Source organism: Lathamus discolor, chromosome 4 (genome assembly GCF_037157495.1).
Source record: "Lathamus discolor isolate bLatDis1 chromosome 4, bLatDis1.hap1, whole genome shotgun sequence".
NCBI classification, from domain to species: Eukaryota; Metazoa; Chordata; class Aves; order Psittaciformes; family Psittacidae; genus Lathamus; species Lathamus discolor.
The window spans coordinates 18,039,308-18,061,109 of record NC_088887.1 but is presented as its reverse complement, the minus strand read 5'-3'; the positions used below and the strand labels follow the sequence as shown (position 1 = coordinate 18,061,109).

The following is a 21,802-nucleotide window of genomic DNA, read 5'->3' as shown; positions in this document are numbered from 1 at the left end:
CATCTGTCACGCCAGCCACATTGGGAAGCGAGTCCATATGGTGAGACAGCCAGCTTCTGACTTCTGCTGGCTTCAGCTTCTAAGGACTTGGCATCTTTTATTAGATGGCTTGGAACTGTGCTCGTTTCTGCTGTTCTGTGACACAGGAGGGTTGGGGCTCCTGCATTTGCATCACCAAGGGGGTGCACTGGGGACTTCATTTGTAGACACAAGGGTCTCCTGCCAAGGGTCCTTGCAGGAATAGAGCACTAGAACGGGACCTCAAGCTGCTATTGCTGCCACTTCTGGCCTCTTATTTTTGTGAGCAAACAAGCAACCGGGGGTTTTGTTTGCAAGGATGTTGTAACATCTGTGCCATGGAGGACTTTCTCATTCCTCTGTTATTTACGAACAACATAAACCCCAGTCCCCAGTGTTGCCATGTATACATTCCAGTGGTTCCTGGATGTACTCTCAATGCATTTCTGCCGTTGACACACTAACGTTGACTGCCTCAGCAGCATCCCAAGCGCAGCAGTGCCTGCACATGGCGGGGGCTCACATCTGGCAACCCTGGATTAGGGTCTCGATAACAGCACATCGCAGCGGGACGGTCACGACTTGGTCGAAACTTGCAAATCCCGGCTGTTATTTTTTGTTTGCATGAGAACAAAGGAGAGCGTTTATGCCATTTCCCAAGAAGCCGGGTTTCCGAGGAGCGCCCGAGGACTCTCTTTTGCCCTTAAAACAAAGGAACCCACTTTACCCCCGCGCTCTTTCCCGAGCCTGGCTCCACCGCCCCACGCCACAGCCCGTTACAATCACGCTCCGCACCCCTCCTCCACGCCCCCATCCCAGCAGAGCCCGCTACCCGCCGCCCGGGGTGAGGAGGGGGGAGCGCTCGGTGGTGGCGGCGGGGCGGGCCGGGGGAGGAGTTAGTCTGCGCGGAGGAAGCGCCGGGCACCCCGCGGCGGCGGCAGCAGCGCCGGGCGGGAGGTTGGGCGGGCAGGTGAGGGCGGCGGGCTGTGCGCACAGCGCCCCGCTTATTGTTATAACTTTTCGGGGTGGGGTTTTTTGTTGTTGCTCTGTGCGCAGAGCCCCCCTCTCGTCCGCGCAGTTATTGTTTTTCGGACGAGACGCGCTTTCTCCCCTTCCTCCCGCCTCTCCCCAGGGAGCCGTCGGCGCGGAGCGGGGAGGGGAGGCGCGGCGGCCGCCTCGCTGTGGGGGCGATGCCCCCGCCTGCCTTGGCGCCTCCCCGTGCCGGCCCCGCCGCCTTCCCTTTGTGCCACCGGGCCCGGCGCGACGCCTGTCCCGGGAGCCGGCGGCCCGCGGCGCCCCGCGGAGGGAGGTAAGGGAGGCTGCCGCCCCGCGCCCCGGCAGCCATGCGGACCCTGCGACCGCAGCTCGCCTCCTTCCTCCTGCTCGGTAAGTGGCGGGCGGCGGAGGGGGAGGGCTGGGACGGGACGGGGGTCCCCGAGCGGGGCGGGTGTCCTACCTCGCAGGGCTTCCCGGAGGGTCAGCCCTCCCGAAAATACCCAACGCCTTCCCCGGGAGTTGTCACTGCCCACTGCGTTTCTGCAGTCGGAGGGAGGAGGGGGAATGAATGAATAAATAAATATATATATATATATATATATATATATATATATATATATATAAAATAAGTCGGTGTTTCCGCTTCACCTGCGATACCCCAGTAACCATCCCCCGCCGAGCCCCGGGGAGCAGTGCGGCGTCCGGCCGGAGCGGGCGGCTGGGCCGTGGGAGCGTCGTGGCCAGGCAGGGCAGGGCACGGCACCTCCACCGCTCCGGGCTCCGACATCACCTTAGGACGCCGAGCTGCCACCGGAGCTGCTCCGTGAGGGGGTCAGGAACCGGCGGCTCGGAAGGGCACGGTAAGGGTAGGGAATCCCGTGTAGGTCTTGAGCTTGCACAGTGAAGGCAGAGGAAGTGCCTGGGGGGTAAGGTAGGCTGCGGAAGCAAGAGTCCTCGGCTCTCGAAGCGTACGTGTAAATGTCGAGGGGAGGCAGTCCCTGCTGTCGTAAAATGCAGTTTGATTGCTTTGTACTGTCTCGCCGAACTCCTCCTGCAGTCTCTTCTCTTTCTGCCAGCGTTTTGTACCCTGTGAACCGTTAAACGTGTGTCTTTGTCCCGTCTCATAAGTACCTGCCCAGGAGGTGACTGTAGACAGTTCTGTAAAGTACTCTGGGAGGAACCCCGCTGCTGCGTGAGAGGTGCTGTAGCAGTGCAAGATGCCTTCCTACAAATTTGGGAAAAGCAGAATACAAGACAATTAAAATGTCTCTTACATCTCTTGCGGCAGCCCATGTGTCTGGTTTAGTATTGAGGAGTTGATAGGAACGTTTGTGGTAAATACAGTACAGCACTGTCACACTGCTTTCTGCTTGTGTATGTACAGAGCAGCTTCAGAGTTGTTTTGATTTGCCTTTCATTGGTAAGATTTTCTGCTGGCATTATTACTATTGAGGTAAGAAGCAGCAAGGCTGCTGTTGTACTGTCTTGAGAATTGTCACATACCTGCTCTGCCAATTTGGAAACATCTTCACTTGAATTGCAGCGTGCTTCTAGGTCTCCAATTTGCATGTGTGGTTTTTCATGCTGTCTGTCTTTAGGAAGAGAGAGAGAGATGACTCTTTGAAATGGTTTTGGAGAAGGTTCAAAGTTCCCTTAACCAGTAGCTCTCTTCCTTGGCTTCCCTGAAAAAAGCCATCTGAAAGCTAAGTTTATCCAGGGTGATTTAGCTCCATGAGTGCAAGTGGTCTGTTGTAGCCCACAAGATGGGTGTAGATGAATGGGAGTTGCTTGCTGCCTTGGCTTTTTGTGCTCAATATCTCTTCTCTTGAAGAACAATTATATCGTTGTGGATTAAGTCTTCCTAATACAGAACGAGTGAGTGAGCGAGCGACTGGTTTCCTGCACGCTGCTCCAAAGCTGATGCAGCAGCATAGCAGCAGAGGGCATCCATCGTCCTGCCGAAGGCTTCCTGCAGCAGTACAGAAGTGGGACTTTCCAGGCCTGGGCTGGACACCCTGTGTCTGTGCTAACCCCACTGCCTGACCAGCTGCCAAGGCTGCCCCGACTTGCTTAGTGCAGGAGCTGGCTTTCTGGGTTTGACCTAAAGCTGGCTCTGGTGTGCCTTTGCCCTCCCTGGGTTGGGGGTGAACTGCGAGGTGCCTTCTGTCCCTTGAAGAATTGGTCCCTAAATCCCATGGACATTTCTAGTTCCTAAAATCATTGTGCTGGCCTCCTTGTGTCAAATGTGGGGTTGTTGTTAATGGTAGGAAGCATACCATGTGCATGCTTGGAGTTAGTTTTCTTATGATATTTTTCATCTGGGTTTCTTGATACAATTGATCTGCATTTGCCCAGCTGATGATTTTAACAAAACTAGGGATGTGTGACTGTGCCTCAAAACCTCAAGGTGCACTTAAGTGCTTTAGGTTGCTGTTTGTAAAACTGAGACATCGTTTGACTTGGTAGGGAAGAGGCTGGAGTAAAAGGGCTTATTTTGTGACAAAAATTGCTGACTGGCTAGTAAAGGACTCTTGCTTTCCAAACAAATAATGTTAGTGCTAGAATATACTCAACTATAGGTTGTGTATGCAGAAAAAGAAATGTAACTCAATTTTTCCTTGTCCTTTTGCAAACTCATTAGAATCACTGAAAGAGGAATTGTGGTTGAGGAAAGAGCCAGTGGATGATTTAATATAACATATCAGGTATTAGCTAGCTACAAGAATCTAAGTAACTGCAAAACCAGGGTTTGAAAACCCACATCTGGCATGTGGGTGTAACATTTGTAGATCTCTGCTGGTTTTTCCCCTCTTGCTGCAGTGTTTGTTACAGGGTTCTTTAAACAAGTGGCACTTCATCACAGCAAGTACAAAACGGGAAAATAGAGCAAGTGCTGTAAATAATCCTCATGCAGCGATGAGACCATTAATACTTGTGCCAGCCAGTGCTAATCCTATGTGCAGTTTCAAGATTTACTTTCTTTCTTTTGCAAGGATGCAAAGTATGATACTCCTCATATTTATAGTGTAATATATAGGAAACACAATAGGCTTCTGGGGAATGCTGAATTCATTCATGTCAGTGACTAGTTTATGAATAGTTCAGCTTTTGAGTCTCTTGGCAGTCTCCAGTATACCACCTGTAAATGCAATTTACAGCTCTTTGTGTTCAAACATTGCATATGTATATATGTACATAGACTCATTACCCTCTTCCTCTCTCTATGCATAGTAATTGGTGATTTATTTGTGATTCCTAGAGGGGTGTAGAGCCTGCGTAAGGTCTTGAAACTGCAGCTCACTTGTAAATGATGTGTTGGAGTGAAATAATGATACAGAAGTGACTCTTGAAGAAAGAAGGGAACATCTTGAAGGCCTGTCTCCCAGAGGGGAAGGGGTGCTGGCTGGGAAGCAGCAGTGTGCAGGTGACTGCTGCTCAATTGTTTGGCTGTCAGGTGTCAGCTGTCACACCCTCCTGCTCTTCTGCTGCCTCTGTGGGCACAGGGGCTGAGGGGGTCCATATGGGGCTGACACACAAGCCTAGGTGCACTAGAGCTGAAGGCTGCTTGGCTGGAGGGGTAAAGGCAAAGAGATTGACAGAGTGGGTGTTGCAGACCCAGTGTTTGGGGTTGTTTTTGTTTACCAAAGCTAGCAGCCCAGGAATGTTGCTGGTGCCTCATCTGCTCATCCATGCATTGTTAGCAGCAGTGTCCAAGATTGTGCTTTCTCCATCTGTGTCTGCCCAAAGCCCTCTGCTGCAAGCTTTGTTTTGCAAACCCATCGTGCTGCCCTCACCCCTGTGTTTGCTGCCTCTAGGTCACTGTGCAGTGCCGGACCTGGACTGATACCAAAGGTGGTGGGTTGGCCTTTGGCTCTGCTTCTTTTGGGGAAGGTGTTGGATGGGGTGGCCCTGGCTGCTGCCTCATTTCTGCATGTGGTTCGCCTGTCTCTCTGGGCTTGCCAAGCGCAGCTGTTGGTGTTGGGCTGGCAGGCTCCACTCATACACATCCCCAGATGTAATTCTTCATGGTCAGACTCACTCCCTGCAGTCTTGGCCAGACTGCCTGACATCCTGAGGCTCCTGCAGATCCTGTTTATTTACACAGGAGGTTTTGGTTTATGCGAATTGTCATCTTTTAGTTGACCTTCCGTCAAGTTAGATGTCTTTATGAAAGCAGTTTTTATCGTAAATCAAATGTGTGCTTTGAACGCTTTTACCAGACCCATTATATAAAGTGAAAGGCAGAATAAACAGTGCTGCAGGCCACAGGGAGGGGGTAAAAGAAAGAGGGTCATAATGAGAGCATTGCTTCTGTGTTGGGAGGCTTACTGAATTTTTTGGACCAGGAAACTGCTTTTTCTTTAAAATTTTAAAAGAAAAGTTCTTCCTTTTGTCTCTCTTGGCTTCCCTCTTACCCCTGCAAAATCAGTCATGGATTCAGCCATTGACCTAAAGGTTATACAGTCTAGTATGAAGCCAGAGGTATTTTAGTTGGTTTAACTTAGATGAATCAGAGTGCTGTAAGCTGAAAGAGTACTCTGTATTGTCTGATAGTTACTGATCTGCAGACCCTGCCTAGAAACTCACAGCTTTTCAAGCAGGATTGGGATTTATTCTTGTTGCTAGGGTTCCACTTCTTACGAATTGACTTGTCTGCTGATATCAAGGACATTTAGGCCCTCCAGCCAGTGTCTGGAAAACTGCAATATTGAGATTTGCCTCTGGCTTTCAAGTTGCTAAATACTCCTTAATGATAACCCACTAAATTGGTTGCAACTCTGTTTTTATATTGGTATCTCTTTCCTAGTCATATAAAATCCTCTCAAGGAATAGTTCTCTGGTTAAATGTTAGGGGACATTTAGCATCTGTTTCTTATCAACTATGGAGAGGCTAAAATGGAGCCTTTCCTGACAAAGTAGGGTTTGATCAAATTGCAAGGAAGAGAAACTGGGTCTGTGGCTGCCTTCAGTGAGTATAGGATGTCTGTGTGTGTATATAAGCCCTAACCTGTTGCACACCCTATGTCTATCAGCATGCTAAGAACATGCTTCCAGTAATGTATGTTAGTAAGCTTTTTGTCATTAGGAGGTTTAATCGGGAAATGGCAATGAGACAAGAGGAAATCTTGCCTTTCTAGCTGCTGCTAAAGTCATAATTCAGTAAATAATTGAACATGAGCAAAAAAACCGAGACTATCTTAGCTATATGATGGGAAGCTTTTCTCCAAAAGGGAGAGGCTTTGACACTCAGGACTCGCACTGTTTATGCACAGGCGCTTGCACGAACACTAAAAAGCAGAGCAGCTTCTGCAAGGGCTTTTCCCAGTCTGGCTCCTGCCTGGCATGGGGAGCAAAGGGTGCAGGCCAGGGTGCTCATGTGAGGAACGGGTTGGAGGGACTTGCTTAATTTGAAAACTAACTTGTCAAAATCAGAAAATATATAGAGGGATTGTGGAGGACTCATCTGACTTGAATGTAGTTCTGGTTTTCACATGGCCCTGCGAATGTTTATGGGTGCCCAGGAGAAGGGGGGCTGCTGTACAGGCAGGTGGCTGGAGGGCACAGTTAATTAATTTGGCTGGGTTTCCCTGGATTGCTGTTCATGCAATGGGGCCTCAGTACCATGGGTCCGGGGTGTGTGACTGGTTGCTCAGTTCTGCCAAACAAGTGACATGAGTCCAGTGTTTGACTGCAGCCACTCTCTAAACTGCTACCGGCTCCTGACAGAGGCTGCTTGCTCTGCCCTGCATAGTGTTCAGTCTGCAGTTTCTGGCTGAAGCCACTGCCTGCACCCTCCTGTGGCTTCTTCCGTCTGATTTTACCACTGCTGGTGGTTCCTTAGTGATTCCAGGTCTGTTTCCCGCTCCTGCTGGATGCTGTGAAGTGGGGAAAAGATGAGCCAAGGGAAGGTGCTAGGAAGAGAAGGAAGATGAACCTAACTGGTAAGAAAGATGAGAACAGGCTTAGGAGGATGGATCTTACCAAACGCTGGGCCTTTCACAACACTCATAGCTTTTAAAGCGTCAAAGGCTCACAAGCACAGAAGAAACAGAGAGGATCATCTGTATTTATTATCTTGTTCCTGAGCCGGTGTACTTGCCCCCCTCTTGGCCGACTTCTTTCCTACCAAGGTATGGATTCCATTTGGGACTCAAAAAACATCTAGCACTTCTCCTGGCTTTTTTGATCTTGACAGCTGTAAGCCTTTGCCAGCCAGGAAGGGCTGAGGCTGCTGTTGAAGTGCGGGAGAGATACCTGTGCAGTTTATGGCCTCAAAGCTGGCCCCATTGGGATAGCAGAAACAATCAGTATCCAGAGCGTATGCCACTGGACAGCTGCACAGCCATCAGTGCTGCTGAGCATTACACTAATACTAGCTGTTTGGTTTGGGATTCTAGGTTTGGTTTTTCTGGCCCTTGCAAAACAGCTCATCAGGGTCTGACATGATCAGAGGTGATTTCAACAGCTAGGTTTTGTTTCGCTTTAACTAGTGTCAGAAGTCTGGAATTGGTGTCGTTTGCTTGGTGTTCCCTAATCCACACACAAGAACAAATAGCTTTGCTCTAAAGCAAATGCATTCCCTTCTGGAGATGTCATGATTACAGGGAGAAGAGCAGGCAATAGGTGGTGCATCTGAGTTTTTTGGGGATTATTTTATTTGTTTGCTTTCTTGATGGTCTTGATGGTCATTTTTCCCATCCTGCTGCATTCCTGATCTGTCTGCCTGAGGCACATTGCCACTTCTATGGCTTTTGGGCTTTGTATGGAAGTTGATAAGCTTAACAAGGGAGCTGGGAGCACAGGGTGAGGTAGATGTGTTTTTCTATGGACTCTGTATTGCCAAATACGTGTTCTGTGTTTTAGGGGAGGGAGCTCAGCACAGGCCCGCGCTGCTGTGTGAAATGGATGGTTTTGAAAGCTTTTAGAGGAATGGAGGCTTGAAGAAAGCCCAAAAAAGCAAGAGTTTTTGTTTGCCTCTCAGGGCAAGAAGGGCTCTGATCCCTCATTACAGCATGGGTACCAAGATTTGGCTGCTTAGATAAATTGTGATTTTTGACTTCTTGGGTGAATCTTTTGTCTCCATTCAGCATCATCACCAGGGATGTAGGAACCTGCCTAGGTTCCTCCAAATCTCTTTGGAAGCGTAGCTGGACCTTGAGTAAGAGCCACAGAAGGTGGCAGGTACTTGCCAGAAGTCATCCAGAGGCTCTTTACTCAGGAAGACTGTACTGCTGGAATCTGGCACTTATTAACTCAAGTTACCCAGTACCTAGAATCTAACCAAAGGGCTGTGGCTGGCTGCCAGGCTGAAATTACCACCTGGGTGTCAAGCCTTTTTGGTTCCTTCTTGCAGACTTAAAATAGGAGCTCCCAACGAGCATGTGTGCCAGCCCTTTTTCTAGTCATTATTCTTCTTACAGCTTTGTAAAGTGTTCAAGGTAATTATAGTACTTACTAATATTTATTCCTTTCTCAGCAATTATCTGAATGCATTTATCTCCAGTGTGCTTTCAAAGTACTCTGCCCCCTCTCACCGTATCATTTTGTCTTGCTGGCTTAGTGCTTTCTGCTCCCTCCCTTCTCACACAATCACAGAAAGTCTCAGGGCAGACATGCTGCGCTTGTATTTAACAGTGCATGTAAACATATTACTGTTTGGGGGCAGGGGGCAGATACAGAAATCCTAGGCAAAACTAGAGCTCCTTCCCTAGAATCTATTCCATTTAGCAAAAAGCCACAGTCTCACTTTTACTCCTTTTACTTTTACTCCTTTTGTTGTCCTTGGTCCTCAGCTTCTTCCACCTCCTGAATGCTCTGTCAAGCTTGCTTTTCCTCTCCTGAAGATTCCTGTATCCCATGTTCCTGTTCTGCTGTCTAATCCCATTATAGAGGAGGGGTGTTTGCTCTGTCTTGGAGGGGACAATTGCTTAACTGCCCTGCCAGGTACTAAGGCGCTTTGCGATGAAGAGCATGGATATCAAGAGAAACTGGGCTGGCGCTGTGCCATCTCCCAGCTTTCTGCTGACTGCCTGTGGCCTGCAAACAGTATCTTAAGAGCTCCTGCTGAAGGGTTTGACCTTTACGCCTGCAGCGTTATCGGGCGCCTACAGCAGGAGTCACAACATGGAAATTCCAGTGCTTTCTTCTCACTGGTGATATAACTGTAGGCAGGTTGCTCTGTCTCTGCTCTCATCTTCTTGAAGCAGAGAGCGGTTTAAAAGGTGTCATGGGTGGTTTGTTTGTTGGAGAAGTGCTGTGTTAGGGCTGAGGTTTTGCCTGCTGCCATTAAGCAAGCAGGCTGCTTGTTTCTTACATGTTGGGAGGGAGCGTAGCGTGGAAGAGATCGTTATGCCCTAATTGATTTCACTCTTGGTGTTAGGAAAGGAAGAAAATGGATTTTTTTGCTTTGTGCTCTGTGGTGTTACTTACCTGCACAAGCTCTCTCGCTTACCCTACATGAATGGGACCTGCCGCTCCTTGCCACCCCATTGCATTCATGAGGCATAACCCACGTGAATGTAATTTGGAGCTGCTGTGATTCGTTCTAGCCGTCAGCGTTACAGCGGCACAGTTTATCTATGGGTCACTGGCATGTAAGGAGCTGTTACATTTAATCAGTCCCATGCCATGAGCTAGCTGGCAGTTAAATCTAATCCAGAGTGTGTAGCTGCCAAATGCTTTAAGTCACCAAGCACTTGCTCCTTTCTGCTGTAAATAAAGCAGACTTGAAAAAGATCAGCTTCAGGTGCCCTGCCTGTGAGCGGGGATTAGAGATCAGCTTTGGGTGCCTGTGCTGCAGGGGGTTAGAGGCTGTCCAGTGTCTGCATTCTTGCACGTGTTTAAGTCTTGCCTGAGATGCCTAGTTTTGTTTTCTTCTTTCCTTGCTTGTGCTGCTTTTACACCCCATCCACTCGTCTTCAATTTTCCACTTGTACCTGCAGTGTCCCTCTGCAGCTGCAGGTTAACCCGTTTCCCCTCCATAGCAAGAGCTCTCCAATGATGTGCTTGAAATCAGGTACACCTCCTTCTGTTGCTGAAGGTGGGAGAGGTGAAGCTAAAATCTTGCAGCTTGTCTGCCTTTGTGGGGCAGGTCATGGAAGATCACCCTGTTTAAATGGCATTTTAAATGGAATAACTTTGCAAAAGTCACGGATGAAGACTGACAGTTGGTATGCACACAGGTTTGCCCTTGGTTTGCTTTGGCTTGGGCGCTCCCAGGGAGCTTGGCAGAGGACCCTTGCTGCCCTGCAGCCACCATGTGAAGAAAGGACAGTGCTTACTGCAGCAGTTACTTAGATACTGCAGATATTTAAACCTGATATTTACTGCAGCAGCCTGTCCCTGGTGCTCAGGCTGACTTTTCTTTATTTCAGCCTTTCACAGAATCACAGAATCCCAAGGGTTGGAAGGGACCTCAAAAGATCATCTAGTCCAACCCCCCTGCAAGAGCAGGGTAACCTACAGTACATCACACAGGAACTTGTCCAGGCGGGCCTTGAATATCTCCAGTGTAGGAGACTCCACAACCCCCCTGGGCAACCTGTTCCAGTGCTTTGTCACTCTTACAGTAAAGAAGTTCTTCCTGATGTTAACGTGGAACTTCCTATGCTCCAGTTTACACCCATTGCCCCTTGTCCTATCACTGGATATCACTGAAAAAAGCCTAGCTCCATCATCCTGACACCTACCCTTTACATATTTGTAAACATTGATGAGGTCACCCCTCAGTCTCCTCTTCTCCAAGCTAAAGAGACCCAGCTCCCTCAGCCTCTCCTCATAAGGGAGATGTTCCACTCCCTTAATCATCTTTGTGGCTCTGCGCTGGACTCCTTCAAGCAATTCCCTGTCCTTCTTGAACAGAGGGGCCCAGAACTGGACACAATATTCCAGATGCGGCCTCACCAAGGCTGAGTAGAGGGGGAGGAGAACCTCTCTTGACTTACTAACCACTCCCTTTCTAATGCACCCTAAGATGCCATTTGCCTTCTTGGCCACAAGAGCACATTGCTGGCTCATGGTCATCCTCCTATCCACCAGGACCCCCAGGTCCCTTTCCCCTTCGCTACTTTCCAGCAGGTCAACCCCCAGCCTGTACTGGTACATGGGGTTGTTCTTCCCCAGATGCAAGACTCTACACTTGCCCTTGTTAAATTTCATCAAGTTTCTCCCCGCCCAACTCTCCAGCCTGTCCAGGTCTCGCTGAATGGCAGCACAGTCCTCTGGTGTGTCAGCCACTCCTCCCAGTTTTGTGTCATCAGCAAACTTGCTGATGGTGCACTCAGTTCCCTCATCCAGGTCATTGATGAAAATATTAAACAGCACCGGTCCCAGCACCGACCCCTGAGGAACTCCACTAGTCACAGACCTCCAGCTAGATTCTGCGCCATTGACCACAACTCTCTGCCTTCTTCCTTTCAACCAGTTCTCGATCCACCTCACTACTTGATCGTCAAGCCCACACTTCTTTAGCTTATCTATGAGGATGCTGTGGGAGACAGTATCAAATGCCTTACTGAAATTAGAAGGTGGCAGCAAATGCGTGGTTGGTTTTTTAACTGATGGAGGTGGTAAGGCCATCTGAGACATCCCTGAGGTGTTGGGGTAGCATAGGGTGGGCAAGGAGTTAGTCTTGGAGATGTCTGTCATCTCTTTTCAGAGGGTTGCCCATGCTGGGCTAGTGCCACCCTACTTCTGGCTCTCATCTGGATCACAAACCTGTATAGTTTAGTCTGTCCCTGTCTTCTGGCTGGCTTGTTTTGGGGGAAGATGTAGGGTGAGAGGGGAGAGCATCAGGGAAGATCTATTGTGTATCAAGCACCTAATAGCTGCTCTAGCAGATCCACTGGGATATGTTACTAAAAGCATCCTAATGATCTTAAGGTTTGAGCCTTGGAAACCTGCTTGCTGGGAAGGGCAGCCCAGGGCCTTATGCTCGGCTCCTGGAGGAGGAGGGCTGGGTTCCTGGCAGGGATTGGAGCAGGAGTTGGGTTTTTGGGGTGCCGGGGGTACCCATCCCTCTGTGAGAAGGAGCTGGAGCCATGCACAGGGCTTTGGCATGGCAAAGGAATGACTTGGGAGGCTTGGCCAAGCACCAGCTACAGCTGTTACCTCAGAAATGTAGATTACCAGTGACTGCAGCTGTATGGAGGCCAGCTAGGTCCCTGAAGAGATGTAATCTGAGGAAAGGGTAATTTTCTTCACAGAGACATCTGGGTGTTGGTGGAAGAGGGAGATGCCCAGAGGAACGTGGCAGTAGCTGAGGCCAGCAGCCGGGCCACTGGCAGCACATGTGGGAGAAGCACTATGAATTGTGGCTCCCATCCCAGCTGCAGGAGGAGGACCTGGCTCTGCTGCTTCCATTTCTTCTCACCACTGCTGCTCCTGAGGTAGCAGTGTCTGCCTTCCTCCTCTGGGAGCTGGGGATGGTCTGGAAAAGAGGTGGGCCATTTCTCAGCTGAAAAATGATGGAAGCAAGGGTTGGGTGAGAAGGGGGGATCCATTAGGTCTGGAAGTTGCCAGTGGAGCCATGGAGACCACTGAGGTAGGTGGGGGTGATGAGGAAGGGGCAAAAATGAGGATGGACAGATACAAAAGAAATGCATATACATGATCCTGAAAGTGCTGTGTTAGAGGTTCTCTGTCGTTACTGTGGTGATCAGCATCAGTTTCTAAATCGTCCTCCATATGTGGATGTGAGTCTTGAATGTGGGTAGGGTGAAGTGAGGCTTCTGGGGAAGTGTGCTAGCGGGAGGCCAAAAATAAATTATCAAAAGCAAGAATTGAGAAATTAACAAAACTAAACGGATGTATACAGCTCTAAGAAAAGGGTGTCGTAGTTGAAAGCATATTTTTGAAAATCCATTTGCTTAGTCATCTTACAGATAACTTTGCTATTTTTACCTTCTTTGCTCTGATGACATTTTGCTGTCTATAATGGGTTTAGCATCCGCATTCTTGTGTACAGGGGAAACGTATCTGCTAATTTTGAGTTGCCATTGTAGAGCTGCTATACCTCTTGGCTGTGAAACAATTAAAATACTGTTCTTAAAGCTGTTTGAAAGGAGTACAGCTGGCATTACTTCCCCTTCTAGCCCTTTTATTTTTTTTTTGAGCCCATCTCTCCTGTGTGCAGTAAAATTTGAATAGAGAATATATTCCCTTGCCTTTTCAAATGTAATAAGGAGTGTGCCCTCAACTCCCCCAGACAGAATAGCAGTGATGTTTGGGTTCAGCACAGTAATCTACTGGGAAATGAATGTAAGATCAAGGGCATTTGCAGATTTGTATCTCTTGTAGGGGCTGTGGCATTGCTAGGAGGTTGCTCACAAATGGTGGCTTAGATTACCTCTCTTGCAGGCAGCAAGATTTGCATCTTGGCATTCTTGTTTGATGTGCAAGTAGTGATGAGAGCTGTATACTTGAATTCAGATTTTCTGAGTTGCAGTCTGCAGTTATTAGGGCAGTGCTTAGACCCGGGAGGCTTTCTTCGTGTTTTCATCCTGTTTCAGTAACTGTGTCTCTTGTTATCTTGTTCCTGAATGTTTTCTCTTGTAAGAGGAGACTGTTCATTGCAGTTGTTAAACCTCAAATGTCTTGAGTCTCCCTTAGGGAAGAGGAGGAACAGTTCCTGAGGTTTCTGTGTAAGTGGAGCATAGAAACACCTACGTGTCTTTCCCAAGTATACAGCCAGGAGCTATTACTGGTGCTGTCCTAACCAGCTGATGGATTCTGGCTAGTTCAGCCTCTGTTTCCTCCCTTTTGCTCACTTGCTGCATTTAGTAAGGGAGTTTAGTAAGGAGTTCAGTAAGGGAGCTGGAGTTTCTGCTTTCTTGGGTATATAATGGTATGGGATGCCTCTGGTTGCTTTTGTCAGAGCAGTTTAGCTAGGAGGTGTCAAAGGAAATTATGGGTGTTTGGTCTCCTGGCTGGATGTAGCCATGCAGATTTTAGTGAAATGTGCATTGAATAAACACTGGGTAAATCACCTGGGATGAGGACTGCCTGGAAGCCAGGGTTGGGAGCTGTGCTTGTCTTTGGCAGGATTTAAAACATTTGAATGTGAAGGGTTTTTTGTACCCTGTATTTGGTTCCTGTTGGTTCAATGATTTATAGTGTTCCTTCTTATGCTCTCTTTAAAGTCAGCCGGCCAACCTTAGGAAAGGATTATCTGAGTAGAATTCTTTCTGATGCATTGCCATCAGAGTTACTTCTTTCCCGCTCTTTCGCAGTGCTGGTGTGACCCATTGCCATATAACGTGCTGGGATCAACCCCTGGGCGTGACAGAGCCCCTCGGTCGTGCCTCAGGAGACAGGTTGGGCCCAGCTCGTGTGCCGTGGAGGAAACAGCTGTGGTGGGCTTGGGGACACCTCCCCAGGCTAGGATGGCCATGGCTTTAGGTGCTGGGGGTGGCTTTTGTGTGCTCTGGGATACATACCAAGAGCAGCCACGCACCAGCAGTGCCCCGATGTTGCCTTGTGAGCCTGTGCAGGGCATTTAATTTTGCTTCCCTGTCTGGAGGTAGTGTTTCATAGCTGCTGTGGGTAGGTACTCACCAAGCCATGCTTGTGCATGCTTAAATGCAATCTATGTCAACCCTCACATGCAGTCTGCTGCAGTAAACTGAGGAGGGGGGATGGCATCAGCAGTTCCTTTGGGCTTACTCTTCCCAGCTTCCTGGATCTCCCTTTCTTCCTCCCTTCTCTCTGTCTTTGGTCTCCTCCAGCTCTGTCAGTCCCCAACAGTTCCAGACCTGCGTGTGTGGTGTTTTGGTGTCATTGCCGTATCTGTTCAGCTTGTATCACTCAATTGCTGTTAAAGCTTATAATCACTCTAAGAATCTCTGGAGTGCAGCTATTTACAGAAAAAACCAAACCCCACCCTTCCAGACTTGCATCAAACAAGAGTTTTATTCTCATTAATTGAATTCCTCTAGAGGCTGATGACTTGGGCATGCTGAAATCAGATAAATAAAAAGCCTCCCTCCCTGGCAGCTATATAAGCCTTTCCTTAACTCCCTGATCGGAGGGGACTAGGACTCTGCTAAGTAAGTAGCTGAAGACCAAAACTGCTGCACTGGGGAATATATGCAGGAGGACGCTCAGTGTGGTGTATTGGCTGAGAAAGGGTTTACCTCCACCTCTCCCCCACTTCCTTTTCTCAGTTGATTGAGGAAGATTTTTTGTTCAGTGACAAATGGTGTTTAGTCACCCTCAGACACATAATCTCTGTCTAGAAACTGGGGCTCTGCTTTCTTTCAGGCCTTCTGGTAAACCTGCAGCCCTACAAAGGGACAAGTCTGCTCTTGCTGGTCAGGCTGTATCTCCTTTGGAGCATCTCTTGGGCTGTGCTGCCCCATCTCATCACATGGGTGCTGAGATGTGTTGCTCTGGGAGACAGGAGAGCATTTGGACTTGTGCCCAAGGTGTGGTGTTGCTGAACTGATGCTGTAATCCTTAAAAAATCCAGTTTACAGCTTTTTCCATACTCCATAATCAAGTGAGACTGCGGTCATTAAGGTCAGGTCCCCTTCTCCATTGCATCTGTAGTTCTTGTCTTGGTGCCAACAGCTGGGGCCCCTCTCATTCAGCAAGTGCTGTTGGTTAGTCCAGGATCCTTCTTTCCTGTGCATAGATCACACATGCCTTAGTGAGGTCCCTTGCTTGCTTAACTTGGTTTTCAGCAATACCACTTTCCTCCTTTAGGGTCTTTCTGCTGTCTCCCTTCTCCTGCCATCCCTGTTGCCAGCTTTCTTCTTGCACGCTAGACTTGGATTTCCCCCCACGCCTCTCCTTCTGTCAATATTTGTGTCCCATATCTGTTTAAACCTCTGACACAGTGGCATCTGCCCGCAACCCCTGGGACACTTTTTCCACCATCTCTCCCATGTCCCGGCCCCACCATCTGCTGCCTCTGCTCCGCTGTCAGCAGCGGCTTGAAGCCGGCGTGAGTCCTCTGACTGCACCAACCTACCTGTCTCTGAGAGCGCTCAGGTCCTTCCCTCTGCTTTGTCCTCATAAACACTCTAACTTCTTCCGCCCTCTTGAATGTCACTAATGGTACTGATATCCCCTAGCCTGGATAGCCCCTTCTTCACCATCAAATTTGCTCCTTAAACTTTACTGACTTCACAAAGAGGACTGGCATGCAAATAAGAGCTTGCCTTTACCTGGGGATTTGCTCTGTACTCCTCTTTTTCTCCATGCTTTTCACAAGGGTGTATTTTCTAACCCTTTTACTTGCTTTAAGGGTCCCAGCTCATTTTTCCTTGTCTGTGTCATTTGCTTTGCTATGCGTAGCCTCTCTGCCTCAGCGCAAAGCTGCTTTATCCCCTCCTCCTTCAGCAGCTGTTTTATCCTCTACAAGCCCCATGGGATACTGTCTGGAGCTCTTGCCTCCCAGCTCTCTGCCAGTTTCGTCTGCCTCTGTGATTTATTTTGCAAAGGTTTTCTTAATAGCACCCGCTGCTCTACATCTCAGCCGCGATCCAGTGTTACCTTCCTTAACTTCAAAATTGCCCTTGTGATAACCAGTTTTGGTCTCTTTCTCTAACGGTTTCCTGCAAGCCCTATTATCTTTGCCTTTTACCTCTCTGACAGAGCTTTTCCTACAACCTCATGAGTATACTGTGTCCAGCTTCAAAATTTTTCTGGTGGCTGTAAGGGGCCTGTTCTGTGATGCTGACTCTTTCTACAGTCCCTGCCGCTTGGTAATTTTATCCACTAATAAAAATTGGACTGGCCTCTCCCTGCTGATGTTACAAGTTCATATTTATGTTCAAATTAAAATCTTGACCTCTGTCTCTGGTACTTACATGCATGTGCATGCGCCTGAATCTCTCTGCTTAAGATGCAGCACTTCCTATCCATCTCTGCCTCTGAAATTTGTTAAGGCTTTTTAATGTCTGCTCGTTCCACTGAACTCTCAGGTTAGTTCCTCCTCTTCTGCCCTGCCAAACAGAAGATGCTTGTCTTCCATTTAAAAGTCCTTCTTAGCCTTGCTGTACCTTGTCTTTTCTAGCACTTCCTCCCTCTGTGTGGTTTTCCGTTCCCAGCCTCTGCCTCTCATTGGGTTTCTCAGGCTGGGTTTTCAGAGAAAGATAGCTTATTGCTGCCTTGTCTGTCACCACTTCCTGGATAACCTTGACAGCCTTTTGGCCAATTTCATACAAATTTAATGGGAGTAGGGAGCTTGGAGACAAACGAGTTCCTGCAAGTCTTGTGAAGAGTAGGAAGCTGAGTTGGGCGGGTGGCAGGGGGCTGAGGGAGCCTGTTTTCTTCAAATGCTCTAGCAGTGCCTCCAAATGACTGTGGCAGCCGTAGGAGAAGCTGCAGCTGAAGCTTGCAGTCAAATTATTAGTCTCAGAGACAGCCTCCTGCTTCCTTCCTGAAGGCATAGGAAGATAGGCTTCATTAAGTCCCCTGCTCTTAGGGTTGTTTTTTAAAAATGGTGGCTTGGAGCCTTTATTATTTTCATGTGTGTGACTGGGAGTAACCTGCAGCACTGCTTCACCTGATACCTTGTCGCAAGGCTTGTTAAAAACCTGCCATCTATGCTCCCAACAGAAGGAGACTACAGCACTTCCTTACATTATGCCTTGCTTTCTCCTGCTCCACAGCCTCTCTTGACCCATCTGTTGCCTGTCTGAAGGTCCTTTTCACAGTATGGCTGAGCTGGTGGAATATCCTAGCTGCTAATGAGAAGGGTTGTTTGCCACTGGTCCTGACCACCAAAGAAAAAAGTGTGCAGTCTTAGTGGAAACAACTCTTTCCTTGGATCATTTTTCTTTCACCACGTATGGGAGTCAAACATGGGGAGAGGAGTGTATGTGTTGCTGTGGATGGGGAAAGCAAGACTGCTTCTTTTTTTCCATGACAGCTGGTACATTAATCAACTGCATTGTGAAACCACATTTCTAAACTGAATTTCCTGGGATGAAGGTGTTTCTGCTGCTGTTTTCACCGTAGTGGAGCTGGCACAGTGAGACTGCTCTGAATAGGTGCTTGGTGCTGAGCTAAGGCAAGTCAGAGCTGATGGCAGCAGTGAATGCAATCCTGTTGGCGTGACCTTCATGGAATTGTCCAGGTTGGAAGGGATCTCTGGAGGTCATCTGTTCCAAGTCCCTTGCTCAAGCCGGACTATCTAGAGCTTGTTGGTTAGGATCATGTCCAGACAGCTTTTGAGTATTTCCAAGGATGGAGACTCCACAACCTCTTTGGGCAACCTGTGTCAGCACACAGTGTTTTCTTGTGCTTTCCAGCTGGTCACTCCCCCCACTACCTGGGGTTGTTCCTCCTTACTCATTGGTAATAGTGTTGTGTTATGAATGTGAGTAAAGGGAATGAGTGTGTCTTTCTTCCTCCCAGACTGGAAACAGTAGTAATGTAATGTTTCTGCATCTTTTTGTTTTCCATTCCAAATACCAGAAAGCACCTGTCCTCCCATTTGAAATGGGAGCCTTGGTAATTTGGTGACAACTGCTGATAGCTTGACATGCTACAGAGACTAATAAATTACAGTGTAAGGAGACGAAGAGTTCTAACATCCTAATTAGCAATAAGAGGCAGCAGGTAGCTGAAGAATCTCCCTGGATCTGTCTCTCTTTTCAGGCTTGGTGTCTAATGAATCACAGAATTTTTGAGAGGCAGCATCTTGCTGGTGTTTTGTGAACAGGGAATAAACCAGAAGAATTTGGGGGAGGGGGAATGGAAACTGTCTGCCCTTGAACAGCTATGCTTTGTATTCTTTTAACCCTTTATGGTGGGGTGGCAGACTGGTTTAGAGAAATGCATGCTTTTAGCCAATACAATTGACCTTGGGGATAACTTAATTTGCTGTTTACCTGAAAGGTCTTTCTGCTGAAGAAGAGGTACAAGATGCCAGCTTTGCATTGAAGATCGGATGTTCTCTCATGCTAATGGCCATGGCCGAGTGGCGCAAATGTTTCTTTCGCATGCCAGAAGGAAGCAGGAGAGATTGCTTGTGGCCGCATTAATTTCTAGATATTATAATTCATAACTCCTTGCAGTGCCATTTCTGCAGAACTGTGTGCTCAAAAGGAGGTGGGAGCAGGTACAGAGCCCATACTTAAGGATACAGCTGGAGTGCTGGAGGGACAGTGTGCTTTGGGAGGTAGGGAGAGATGTGTAACATGGCGGTTTGTCATCAGCTCGTCAAACCTGTCAATATTTAAGATTATTAAGTGTCTCTCCTTAAGAAAGCAAATGAGTTGGGGTTAAGCAATTCATATTTGGAATTATTTGAGGGTGCTGGTTTGGAGGTTTGAAAAGGAGATGCTCTGGCCCAGCCCAGGGCAAGCATGCAAGTAAAGGTCTCAGAGAAAGTCAATGTGCTGAACTTTTAAATGTGATCCTTACTAAAGTAAGAGAAAGCCTGGAGTCACTCATAGCAAGGGGAGGGGAAGGAAGCCAAATAAAAAATTTCCAGGAGTATGGAAGGATGGGCCAAAACACTAGTGTTTCTCTTGGAGGTGAAGGGAGGCATCTGTGTGTGCTCCCTTGCTCCATTTGTTTCAGATGAAGAGAGCAAGAAGCTTTGCTTTTCTTAAGGAAAAACGAATTTGAGGGAAGGTAAGGAACCAGGCTCTTTGTGCATCAGAAGTATTTGAGAGAACTCCTCACAAAAAAGAGGAAATTCCTTTAATGAAACGCTGGGTAGTAAATGCTCTTTCCTTTTGGCAAGGATAAGGTGAAGGTGAGATTTGGGACTCTATGGTCTTTCCTGGGAGAGTATTTTAAGCATCTGGGATGTTATGAGATGAATTACAGCAATAACAGGAGCATTCAGTTGTTTAATAGTGGGAGGGATTTCAGAGCATGCAGGAAAATGAAAAAAAAAGGGAGTTACATTAAAACATTGACTGTGAAACAAAATGATGTTTCTTACTGTCTGAGAGTGAGTGATCGGACGGGGAATAATGTTTGACAGTTCTGAGAGTGACCCTGGCTGTTGAACATTTAGGACCTACAGACTAAAGAACGATAATAAAAAGAAATACAGGGGCTGCAGGGCATAATGAACTATGTCAGAAATTTCCTGCCTAGCTTCGTTGCTCTAACAGTTTAATTTCTCTCACTGCTGTTGATAGGCTGGGAGCACATACCAGCTAAAGAGTTCAGTAGTCTGAAATAAGTGTTGATGCTTTGGTACTACCACGACAATGCTGAATCCTTTAGAGGTCTGGGAGCAGTGCTACAGATGCCAGGGTAAATGATGTGTCCTTATATGTATTTTAAGAGCTAAAAGAACAGAAGAAAAAAACATACATAGAAATCTTGGGAGACTCCACTTTTTGTGTAGGTCTACACTAAATCTCACAGTGAGCACCTGTGGTTACAGCTTTGAAGCTCCGGCTGGGAAGGCAGTAATGAAGTCATCATTACTTTTCATTGGGAAAGATATGAGTAGGCATTGCCTTGGGCATTCCAGCAGGCCACTGTAAATGCTGCTGTGTATTGTGCTTAACCATACCTGGAATTGGCAGTAGTGATATAAGTCACTAGGGCATGTGTTCAGAGGGCTGTAGGAAAGAAGAAACTCCTGAGGATAAGACAGGGAGCAGTATGAGTTAGGAGTAGTGTGCGGACAAACCAACACTTCCTACCTGCACATTCCCAGTATAAGTATAATCTGCCAAGGAGCTTCTGCTTGCATATTTTTCCTGTAATAAGAGTAATGATGGTATGGTATGTGAAGAACATAATGACCTGAGAGCTGAAAAAGGCCTGGGAAGGTTCTGTTCTGACCTTGGAGGAAGACAGTAGATTAAATAGATTCACAGGATGGGCTCTACCTTAAGCGCAGAAAAAAGCCTATGGTACTACTGGAACTCTCTGCTGTTCTGTGGGGTTAGTCTGTTTGGGGAGTGCAAAGATTGCAGATTATAATGGACTTTTTTCTCAGCAGCTTTGCAGGAGAGTAGTCAAATTATAAGAAGCAGTAGGTGTATTGCACAAAGGTAGTCATTTGCCATTACGAATCTGAACCAGCACTACAGTCAGCTCAGTCTTTCCTTCGTACACTAGCATATATTGTTATGCACCTTTTACATCAGGTACACCTTGATCCATCAGCTTCTTCAAAGTCTGTGTGAAGTAAAGAGGTTGAGCATCATGAGGCTCAGGATGCTGTGGGCAGCTGCCCTGGCATCCTCCTTTCTTTTGTTAATAAGGCTGTCTTTTTTGACCACAGAAGTGGCTGGCTGGCTTCTGGATGCTTGGCTCTGTGACTTTTCGAGGTAAAGCTATACTAGATTAAAAGAGTAGTTTCAGACTTTAGTGCAGCCAGGTAACTTTAAATTTACTTTCTGATGGGATGATTGAGAATGGTAGAACTATAAAAGCAGGGAGATCTTGTGTTGTGCATCCTCTGGGGCAGGTTCATTTCCTTATTCGGGAATATCACAAGAGTGTGATATTCCTGAAGAAGGTAAGTGTCCATCAGAAGGAACTGTAGTGTGAGAGGCTTGAGTTTCACAAAGCAGTCTCTCTGATGCCTCATGTTCCTCACTTCTGGGAAGTTAAAAATGCACCTAGCCCCCATGTCAAACCTGAATCTTTGCTGTTCAAGTCCAAGCCTGTTGTTTCTTGTTTTCTCAGTGTCCATCATAGACAATGAATTACAACATACACCTTCCAACAGTTTTAGAAGTTTAAAGGTGGTGGAAATAGAGATGATTTGTGGCTCAAGAATATGCCATTCTAAGCCAATGTTAAAACTGGCATATATAACATGCCTAATTGTAGATACAGAGAAAAAGCAGTTAGAAGA

The 21,802-nt window shown here is 47.5% G+C and overlaps 1 protein-coding gene across 2 annotated transcripts in view; it reads left to right on the top strand.

The window, feature by feature from the left end:
* The first annotated feature begins 934 nt into the window (after window positions 1-934).
* IGSF3 (immunoglobulin superfamily member 3) overlaps window positions 935-21,802 on the top strand; it is a 107,379-nt gene continuing 86,511 nt past the window's right edge. For both annotated transcript variants that reach the window (XM_065676424.1, XM_065676423.1), the window contains exon 1: window positions 935-1,404. In XM_065676424.1, coding sequence (XP_065532496.1) covers window positions 1,362-1,404 — 43 coding nt within the window. In that variant the 5' untranslated portion in view covers window positions 935-1,361. The remainder of the gene's footprint in view (window positions 1,405-21,802) is intronic.